The sequence below is a fragment of the Oncorhynchus keta genome, unplaced genomic scaffold, assembly GCF_023373465.1.
Source record: "Oncorhynchus keta strain PuntledgeMale-10-30-2019 unplaced genomic scaffold, Oket_V2 Un_scaffold_2008_pilon_pilon, whole genome shotgun sequence".
NCBI lineage: Eukaryota > Metazoa > Chordata > Actinopteri > Salmoniformes > Salmonidae > Oncorhynchus > Oncorhynchus keta.
The window spans coordinates 325,463-337,500 of record NW_026290853.1 but is presented as its reverse complement, the minus strand read 5'-3'; the positions used below and the strand labels follow the sequence as shown (position 1 = coordinate 337,500).

Below are 12,038 nucleotides of genomic sequence, written 5' to 3'. Positions count from 1 at the left end.
GTTATAGTAACAGAATGGTTATAGTAACAGAATGGTTATAGTAACAGATGATGGTTATAGTAACAGATGATGGTTATAGTAACAGAATGGTTATAGTAACAGATGGTGGTTATAGTAACAGATGGTGGTTATAGTAACAGATGATGGTTATAGTAACAGAATGGTTAAAGTAACAGAATGGTTATAGTAACAGAATGGTTATAGTAACAGAATGGTTATAGTAACAGATGATGGTTATAGTAACAGATGATGGTTATAGTAACAGAATGGTTATAGTAACAGATGGTGGTTATAGTAACAGAATGGTTATAGTAACAGATGATGGTTATAGTAACAGATGATGGTTATAGTAACAGAATGGTTATAGTAACAGATGGTGGTTATAGTAACAGATGATGGTTATAGTAACAGAATGGTTATAGTAACAGATGATGGTTATAGTAACAGATGATGGTTATAGTAATAGAATGGTTATAGTAACAGAATGGTTGTTATAGTAACACATGTTGGTTATAGTAACAGATGATGGTTATAGTAACAGATGATGGTTATAGTAACAGAATGGTTATAGTAACATAATGGGTATAGTAACAGAATGGTTATAGTAACAGATGATGGTTATAGTAACAGAATGGTTATAGTAACAGATGATTGTTATAGTAACAGATGATGGTTATAGTAACAGAATGGTTATAGTAACAGATGATGGTTATAGTAACAGAATGGTTATAGTAACAGGTGATGGTTATAGTAACAGATGATGGTTATAGTAACAGAATGGTTATAGTAACAGATGATGGTTATAGTAACAGAATGGTTATAGTAACAGGTGATGGTTATAGTAACAGATGATGGTTATAGTAACAGATGTTGGTTATAGTAACAGATGATGGTTATAGTAACAGAATGGTTATAGTAACAGATGATGGTTATAGTAACAGATGATTGTTATAGTAACAGATGATGGTTATAGTAACAGAATGGTTATAGTAACAGATGGTGGTTATAGTAACAGATGATGGTTATAGTAACAGAATGGTTATAGTAACAGATGGTGGTTATAGTAACAGATGATGGTTATAGTAACAGAATGGTTATAGTAACAGATGGTGGTTATAGTAAAAGATGGTGGTTATAGTAACAGATGATGGTTATAGTAACAGATGATGGTTATAGTAACAGAATGGTTATAGTAACAGGTGATGGTTATAGTAACAGATGATGGTTATAGTAACAGATGATGGTTATAGTAACAGAATGGTTATAGTAACAGAATGGTTATAGTAACAGAATGGTTATAGTAACAGGTGATGGTTATAGTAACAGATGTTGGTTATAGTAACAGATGATGGTTATAGTAACAGATGGTGGTTATAGTAACAGAATGGTTATAGTAACAGATGATGGTTATAGTAACAGAATGGTTATAGTAGCAGATGATGGTTATAGTAACAGATGATGGTTATAGTAACAGATGGTGGTTATAGTAACAGATGGTGGTTATAGTAACAGAATGGTTATAGTAACAGAATGGTTATAGTAACAGAATGGTTATAGTAACAGAATGGTTATAGTAACAGATGATGGTTATAGTAACAGATGATGGTTATAGTAACAGAATGGTTATAGTAACAGATGTTGGTTATAGTAACAGATGATGGTTATAGTAACAGATGGTGGTTATAGTAACAGATGGTGGTTATAGTAATAGAATGGTTATAGTAACAGAATGGTTGTTATAGTAACAGAATGGTTATAGTAACAGATGGTGGTTATAGTAACAGAATGGTTATAGTGACAGAATGGTTATAGTAACAGATGGTGGTTATAGTAACAGAATGGTTATAGTAACAGAATGGTTATAGTAACAGAATGGTTATAGTAACAGATGGTGGTTATAGTAACAGATGATGGTTATAGTAACAGATGATGGTTATAGTAACAGATGGTGGTTATAGTAACAGATGATGGTTATAGTAACAGATGGTGGTTATAGTAACAGAATGGTTAAAGTAACAGAATGGTTATAGTAACAGAATGGTTATAGTAACAGAATGGTTAAAGTAACAGAATGGTTATAGTAACAGAATGGTTATAGTAACAGAATGGTTAAAGTAACAGAATGGTTATAGTAACAGAATGGTTATAGTAACAGAATGGTTAAAGTAACAGAATGGTTATAGTAACAGAATGGTTATAGTAACAGAATGGTTATAGTAACAGATGGTGGTTATAGTAACAGAATGGTTATAGTAACAGAATGGTTAAAGTAACAGAATGGTTATAGTAACAGAATGGTTATAGTAACAGAATGGTTAAAGTAACAGAATGGTTATAGTAACAGAATGGTTATAGTAACAGAATGGTTATAGTAACAGATGGTGGTTATAGTAACAGAATGGTTATAGTAACAGAATGGTTATAGTAACAGATGGTTATAGTAACAGAATGGTTATAGTAACAGATGGTTATAGTAACAGAATGGTTATAGTAACAGATGGTTATAGTAACAGAATGGTTATAGTAACAGATGGTTATAGTAACAGAATGGTTATAGTAACAGATGGTTATAGTAACAGAATGGTTATAGTAACAGATGATGGTTATAGTAACAGAATGGTTATAGTAACAGAATGGTTATAGTAACAGATGATGGTTATAGTAACAGATGATGGTTATAGTAACAGAATGGTTATAGTAACAGAATGGTTATAGTAACAGAATGGTTATAGTAACAGATGATGGTTATAGTAACAGATGATGGTTATAGTAACAGAATGGTTATAGTAACAGATGATGGTTATAGTAACAGAATGGTTACAGTAACAGAATTGTTATAGTAACAGAATGGTTATAGTGACAGATGATGGTTATAGTAACAGATGGTGGTTATAGTAACAGATGATGGTTATAGTAACAGATGGTGGTTATAGTAACAGAATGGTTATAGTAACAGGTGATGGTTATAGTAACAGAATGGTTATAGTAACAGAATGGTTATAGTAACAGATGGTGGTTATAGTAACAGATGGTGGTTATAGTAACAGATGATGGTTATAGTAACAGATGGTGGTTATAGTAACAGATGATGGTTATAGTAACAGAACGGTTATAGTAACAGAATGGTTATAGTAACAGGTGATGGTTATAGTAACAGATGGTGGTTATAGTAACAGATGGTGGTTATAGTAACAGAACGGTTATAGTAACAGAATGGTTATAGTAACAGGTGATGGTTATAGTAACAGATGGTGGTTATAGTAACAGATGATGGTTATAGTAACAGATGGTGGTTATAGTAACAGATGGTGGTTATAGTAACAGAACGGTTACAGTAACAGAATGGTTATAGTAACAGATGATGGTTATAGTAACAGAATGGTTATAGTAACAGATGATGGTTATAGTAACAGGTGATGGTTATAGTAACAGATGGTGGTTATAGTAACAGATGATGGTTATAGTAACAGATGATGGTTATAGTAACAGATGATGGTTATAGTAACAGATGATGGTTATAGTAACAGAATGGTTGTTATAGTAACAGATGTTGGTTATAGTAACAGATGATGGTTATAGTAACAGAATGGTTATAGTAACAGATGATGGTTATAGTAACAGGTGATGGTTATAGTAACAGATGGTGGTTATAGTAACAGATGGTGGTTATAGTAACAGAACGGTTATAGTAACAGAATGGTTATAGTAACAGAATGGTTATAGTAACAGAATGGTTATAGTAACAGAATGGTTATAGTAACAGATGATGGTTATAGTAACATATGATGGTTATAGTAACAGAATGGTTATAGTAACAGAATGGTTATAGTAACAGAATGGTTATAGTAACAGATGATGGTTATAGTAACAGAATGGTTATAGTAACAGATGGTGGTTATAGTGACAGATGGTGGTTATAGTAACAGATGATGGTTATAGTAACAGAATGGTTATAGTAACAGATGATGGTTATAGTAACAGAATGGTTATAGTAACAGAATGGTTATAGTAACAGATGATGGTTATAGTAACAGATGGTGGTTATAGTAACAGATGGTGGTTATAGTAACAGATGGTGGTTATAGTAACAGATGGTGGTTATAGTAATAGAATGGTTATAGTAATAGAATGGTTATAGTGACAGATGATGGTTATAGTAACATAATGGTTATAGTAACAGAATGGTTACAGTAACAGAATGGTTATAGTACCAGAATGGTTATAGTAACAGAATGGTTATAGTGACAGATGATAGATATAAAAGTGCATGTGTCTTTGTGTGCACGTGTGTGCGTGTGTGTCTGTGTGTGCACGTGCGTGAGTGTGTCTGTGTGTGCGCGTGCGTGCGCGTCTGTCTGTGTGTGCACGTGCGTGTGTGTGTGTCTTACCAACGATAGTGGAGAAGCGTCTGGTGGGCTCCTTGCCAGTCACCAGCTTGTACAGGTCAGGATAATAGAACTCAAGACTCTCCAGAAAAACCACATAACCTCGCTCTCCTTTACCATGAAGAATGTCTAACAGACGACCTATACACACACACACACACACACACACACACACACACACACACACACACACACACACACACACACACACACACACACACACACACACACACGTCCAGGAGAGAAAGTAGATTTAATTTCTTGTTATGCCTTTTAATGTGTAATCTGATTGATAACACAGACACACCCTCTTCCTTTATAGACACACCCCCCTGCTTTATAGACACACCCCCTGCTCTATAGACACATCCCCCTGCTTTATAGCCCCACCTCCTGCTTCATAGACACATCCTCCTCCTTTATAGACACACCCTCCTGCTCTATAGACACACCCTCCTGCTTTATAGCCCCACCTCCTGCTTTACAAACACACAAACACACCACATGCCTACCTGCTTACCTGGTACTCCCTGTATATAGCCATGTTATTACCTGGTACTCCCTGTCTATAGCCATGTTATTACCTGGTACTTCCTGTATATAACCATGTTATTACCTGGTACTTCCTGTATATAGCCATGTTATTACCTGGTACTTCCTGTATATAGCCATGTTATTACCTGGTACTCCCTGTATATAGCCATGTTATTACCTGGTACTCCCTGTCTATAGCCATGTTATTACCTGGTACTTCCTGTATATAGCCATGTTATTACCTGGTACTTCCTGTCTATAGCCATGTTATTACCTGGTACTTCCTGTCTATAGCCATGTTATTACCTGGTACTTCCTGTATATAACCATGTTATTACCTGGTACTTCCTGTATATAGCCATGTTATTATCTGGTACTTCCTGTCTATAGCCATGTTATTACCTGGTACTTCCTGTATATAGCCATGTTATTACCTGGTACTTCCTGTATATAGCCATGTTATTACCTGGTACTTCCTGTATATAGCCATGTTATTACCTGGTACTTCCTGTATATAGCCATGTTATTACCTGGTACTTCCTGTATATAGCCATGTTATTACCTGGTACTTCCTGTATATAGCCATGTTATTACCTGGTACTCCCTGTCTATAGCCATGTTATTACCTGGTACTTCCTGTATATAGCCATGTTATTACCTGGTACTTCCTGTCTATAGCCATGTTATTACCTGGTACTTCCTGTCTATAGCCATGTTATTACCTGGTACTTCCTGTATATAACCATGTTATTACCTGGTACTTCCTGTATATAGCCATGTTATTACCTGGTACTTCCTGTCTATAGCCATGTTATTACCTGGTACTTCCTGTATATAGCCATGTTATGGCCTGTTATCGCTGCACATTGACTCAGTACTGTGGGAAAAGTACTCATAAGTAAGCATGTCACTGTTAGTCTACACCTGTTGTTTACGAAGTGACAAACACAATTTGATTTGACACAAGTATTAATTTCCACAGTCTGCTGCCTCAGAGTCTGCTGATACTTTTGTCAGGTGTTACTATGGATTTTTTTTCACCTTTATTTAAAGGTTAACAAGTTCTCATTTGCAACTGCGACCTGGCCAAGATAAAGCATAGCAGTGTGAACAGACAACACAGAGTTACACATGGAGTAAACAATTAACAAGTCAATAACACAGTAGAAAAAAAAGAGAGTCTATATACATTGTGTGCAAAAGGCATGAGGAGGTAGGCGAATAATTACAATTTTGCAGATTAACACTGGAGTGATAAATGATCAGATGGTCATGTACAGGTAGAGATATTGGTGTGAAAAAGAGCAGAAAAGTAAATAAAAACAGTATGGGGATGAGGTAGGTAAAAATGGGTGGGCTATTTACCAATAGACTATGTACAGCTGCATCGATCGGTTAGCTGCTCAGAGAGCAGATGTTTGAAGTTGGTGAGGGAGATAAAAGTCTCCAACTTCAGCGATTTTTGCAATTCGTTCCAGTCACAGGCAGCAGAGTACTGGAACGAAAGGCGGCCAAATGAGGTGTTGGCTTTAGAGATGATCAGTGAGATACACCTGCTGGACCGCGTGCTACGGGTGGGTGTTGCCATTGACCAGTGAACTGAGATAAGGCAGAGCTTTACCTAGCATAGGTTTATAGATGACCTGGAGCCAGTGGGTCTGGCGACGAATATGTAGCGAGGGCCAGCCGACTAGAGCATACAGGTCGCAGTGGTGGGTGGTATAAGGTGCTTTAGTGACAAAACGGATGGCACTGTGATAAACTGCATCCAGTTTGCTGAGTAGAGTGTTGGAAGCTATTTTGTAGATGACATCACCGAAGTCGAGGATCGGTAGGATAGTCAGTTTTACTAGGGTAAGTTTGGCGGCGTGAGTGAAGGAGGCTTTGTTGCGGAATGGAAAGCCGACTCTAAATTTGATTTTCGATTGGAGATGTTTGATATGAGTCTGGAAGGAGAGTTTACAGTCTAGCCAGACACCTAGGTACTTATAGATGTCCACATATTCAAGGTCGGGACCATCCAGGGTGGTGATGCTAGTCAGGCGTGCGGGTGCAGGCAGCGAACGGTTGAAAAGCATGCATTTGGTTTTACTAGCGTTTAAGAGCAGTTGGAGGCCACGGAAGGAGTGTTGTATGGCATTGAAGCTCGTTTGGAGGTTAGATAGCACAGTGTCCAAGGGCCAGAAGTATATAGAATGGTGTCGTCTGCGTAGAGGTGGATCAGGGAATCACCCGCAGCAAGAGCAACATCCTTGATATATACAGAGAAAAGAGTCGGCCCGAGAATTGAACCCTGTGGCACCCCCATAGAGACTGTCAGAGGACCGGACAACAGGCCCTCCGATTTGACACACTGAACTCTGTCTGTAAAGTAGTTGGTGAACCAGGCACTGCAGTCATCAGAAAAACCGAGGCTACTGAGTCTGTCGATAAGAATATGGTGACTGACAGAGTCGAAAGCTTTGGCAAGGTCGATGAAGACGGCTGCACAGTACTGTCTTTTATCGATGGCGGTTATGCTATCGTTTAGTACCTTGAGCGTGGCTGAGGTGCACCCGTGACCGGCTCGGAAACCAGATTGCACAGCGGAGAAGGTACGGTGGGATTTGAGATGGTCAGTGACCTGTTTGTTGACTTGGCTTTCGAAGACCTTAGATAGGCAGGGCAGGATGGATATAGGTCTGTAACAGTTTGGGTCCAGGGTGTCTCCCCCTTTGAAGAGGGGGATGACTGCGGCAGCTTTCCAATCCTTGGGGATCTCAGACGATATGAAAGAGAGATTGAACAGGCTGGTAATAGGGGTTGCGACAATGGCGGCGGATAGTTTCAGAAATAGAGGGTCCAGATTGTCAAGCCCAGCTGATTTGTACGGGTCCAGGTTTTGCAGCTCTTTCAGAACATCTGCTATCTGGATTTGGGTAAAGGTTCTCAATGGGATTAAGATCTGGGAGTTTCCTGGCCATGGACCCAAAATATCGATGTTTTGTTCCCCGAGCGACTTAGTTATCACTTTTGCCTTATGGCAAGGTGCTCCATCATGCTGGAAAAGGCATTGTTCGTCACCAAACTGTTCCTGGATGGTTGGGAGAAGTTGCTCTCAGAGGATGTGTTGGTACCATTCTTTATTCATGGCTGTGTTCGTAGGCAAAATTGTGAGTGAGCCCACTTCCTTGGCTGAGAAGCAACCCCACACATGAATGTTGGCATGACACAGGACTGATGGTAGCTCTCACTTTGTCTTCTCCGGGCAAGCTTTTTTCCGGATGCTCCAAACAATCGGAAAGGGAATTCATTAGAGAAAATGCAGCAGTCCAATCCCTGTAACTTTTGCAGAATATCAGTCTGTCCTTGATGTTTTTCCGGGAGAGAAGTGGCTTCTTTGCTGCCCTTCTTGATACCATGCCATCCTCCAAGAGTCTTCGCCTCACTGTGCGTGCAGATGCACTCACACCTGCCTGCTGCCATTCCTGCGCAGGCTCTGTTCTGGTGGTGCCCCCATCCCGCAGCTGAATCATCTTTAGGAGACGGTCCTGGCGCTTGCTGGACTTTCTTGGGCACCCTGAAACCTTCTTCACAACAATTGAACCGCTCTCCTTTAGGTTCTTGATGATCCGATAAATGGTTGATTTAGGTGCAATCTTACTGGCAGCAATATCCTTGCCTGTGAAGCCCTTTTTGTGCAAAGCAATGAGGACGGTACGTGTTTCCTTGCAAGTAACAATGGTTTACAAAGGAAGAACAATGATTCCAAGCACCACCATTCTTTTAAAGCTTCCAGTCTGTTTTTCAAACTCAATCGGCATGACAGAGTGATCTCCAGCCTTGTCCTCGTCAACACGTACACCTGCGTTAACGAGATAATCACTGACATGATGTTTGTTGGTCCTTTTGTGGCAGGGCTGAAATGCAGTGGAAATGTTTTTTGGGGATTCAGTTCATTTGCATGGCAAAGAGTGACTTTGCAATTAATTGCAATTCATCTGATCAGTCTTCATAACATTCTGGAGTCTATGCAAATTGCCACCATACAAACTGAGGCAGCAGACTTTGTGAAAAATAATATTTGTGTCTTTCTCAAAACTTTTGTCCACAACTGTAGAGACCAGTAGTAGAGAGTTAACCTAGCTGTGCGGTTGACCTTAGAGACCAGCAGTAGAGAGATAACCTACCTGTGCGGTTGACCTTAGAGACCAGTAGTAGTGAGTTTAAGACCTCATCTTCGTCCTGTTCGTCTAGAACCTTACATTGGCGCAGGTAGGGAGTCAGTTTACCAGGCGAGATGTAGCGACTTAAGATGTAGCGGTTACTCTCCACTGACTCCCACAGAGACTCCGTGTCCTCACCTCCATTCTCCATCTCTACACACACACACACACAGTGAAAGATGTTTACTATATCCATCTCTACACACACACAGTGAAAGATGTTTACTATATCCATCTCTACACACACACAGTGAAATATGTTTACTATATCCATCTCTACACACACACAGTGAAAGATGTTTACTATATCCATCTCTACACACACACAGTGAAAGATGTTTACTATACCCATCTCTACACACACACAGTGAAAGATGTTTACTATATCCATCTCTACACACACACAGTGAAAGATGTTTACTATATCCATCTCTACACACACACAGTGAAAGATGTTTACTATATCCATCTCTACACACACACAGTGAAAGATGTTTACTATATCCATCTCTACACACACACAGTGAAAGATGTTTACTATACCCATCTCTACACACACACAGTGAAAGATGTTTACTATATCCATCTCTACACACACACAGTGAAAGATGTTTACTATATCCATCTCTACACACACACAGTGAAAGATGTTTACTATATCCATCTCTACACACACACAGTGAAAGATGTTTACTATATCCATCTCTACACACACACAGTGAAAGATGTAGGTGTACTATATCCATCTCTACACACACACAGTGAAAGATGTTTACTATATCCATCTCTACACACACACAGTGAAAGATGTAGGTTTACTATATCCATCTCTACACACACACAGTGAGAGATGTTTACTATATCCATCTCTACACACACACAGTGAAAGATGTTTACTATATCCATCTCTACACACACACAGTGAGAGATGTTTACTATATCCATCTCTACACACACACAGTGAAAGATGTTTACTATATCCATCTCTACACACACACAGTGAAAGATGTTTACTATATCCATCTCTACACACACGCAGTGAAAGATGTTTACTATATCCATCTCTACACACACACAGTGAAAGATGTTTACTATATCCATCTCTACACACACACAGTGAAAGATGTTTACTATATCCATCTCTACACACACACAGTGAAAGATGTAGGTTTACTATACCCATCTCTACACACACACAGTGAAAGATGTAGGTTCACTATATCCATCTCTACACACACACAGTGAAAGATGTAGGTTTACTATATCCATCTCTACACACACACAGTGAAAGATGTAGGTTTACTATATCCATCTCTACACACACACAGTGAAAGATGTAGGTTTACTATATCCATCTCTACACACACACAGTGAAAGATGTAGGTTTACTATATCCATCTCTACACACACACAGTGAAAGATGTAGGTTTACTATATCCATCTCTACACACACACAGTGAAAGATGTTTACTATATCCATCTCTACACACACACAGTGAAAGATGTAGGTGTACTATATCCACCTCTACACACACACAGTGAAAGATGTTTACTATATCCATCTCTACACACACACAGTGAAAGATGTAGGTGTACTATATCCACCTCTACACACACACAGTGAAAGATGTTTACTATATCCATCTCTACACACACACAGTGAAAGATGTAGGTGTACTATATCCATCTCTACACACACACAGTGAAAGATGTAGGTGTACTATATCCACCTCTACACACACACAGTGAAAGATGTTTACTATATCCATCTCTACACACACACAGTGAAAGATGTAGGTGTACTATATCCACCTCTACACACACACAGTGAAAGATGTAGGTGTACTATATCCACCTCTACACACACACAGTGAAAGATGTTTACTATATCCATCTCTACACACACACAGTGAAAGATGTAGGTGTACTATATCCACCTCTACACACACAGTGAAAGATGTTTACTATATCCATCTCTACACACACACAGTGAAAGATGTTTACTATATCCATCTCTACACACACACAGTGAGAGATGTTTACTATATCCATCTCTACACACACACACAGTGAAAGATGTTTACTATATCCATCTCTACACACACACAGTGAAAGATGTTTACTATATCCATCTCTACACACACACAGTGAAAGATGTTTACTATATCCATCTCTACACACACACAGTGAAAGATGTTTACTATATCCATCTCTACACACACACAGTGAAAGATGTAGGTTTACTATATCCATCTCTACACACACACAGTGAAAGATGTAGGTGTACTATATCCATCTCTACACACACACAGCGAAAGATGTTTACTATATCCATCTCTACACACACACAGTGAAAGATGTTTACTATATCCATCTCTACACACACACAGTGAAAGATGTAGGTGTACTATATCCATCTCTACACACACACAGTGAAAGATGTAGGTTTACTATATCCATCTCTACACACACACAGTGAAAGATGTTTACTATATCCATCTCTACACACACACAGTGAAAGATGTTCACTATATCCATCTCTACACACACACAGTGAAAGATGTAGGTTTACTATATCCATCTCTACACACACACAGTGAAAGATGTTTACTATATCCATCTCTACACACACACAGTGAGAGATGTTTACTATATCCATCTCTACACACACACAGTGAAAGATGTTTACTATATCCATCTCTACACACACACAGTGAAAGATGTTTACTATATCCATCTCTACACACACACAGTGAAAGATGTTTACTATATCCATCTCTACACACACACAGTGAAAGATGTTTACTATATCCATCTCTACACACACACAGTGAAAGATGTAGGTTTACTATATCCATCTCTACACACACACAGTGAGAGATGTTTACTATATCCATCTCTACACACACACAGT

General features: G+C 38.7%; 1 protein-coding gene across 1 annotated transcript in view; it reads right to left on the bottom strand.

The window, feature by feature from the left end:
- The window catches only part of card11 (caspase recruitment domain family, member 11), an 89,853-nt gene extending 80,578 nt beyond the window's left edge, over window positions 1-9,275 (bottom strand). The window contains 2 exon segments of the mRNA XM_052514818.1: window positions 4,389-4,526; window positions 9,089-9,275. Coding sequence (XP_052370778.1) covers window positions 4,389-4,526; window positions 9,089-9,275 — 325 coding nt within the window.
- Between the last annotated feature and the right edge of the window lie 2,763 nt (window positions 9,276-12,038).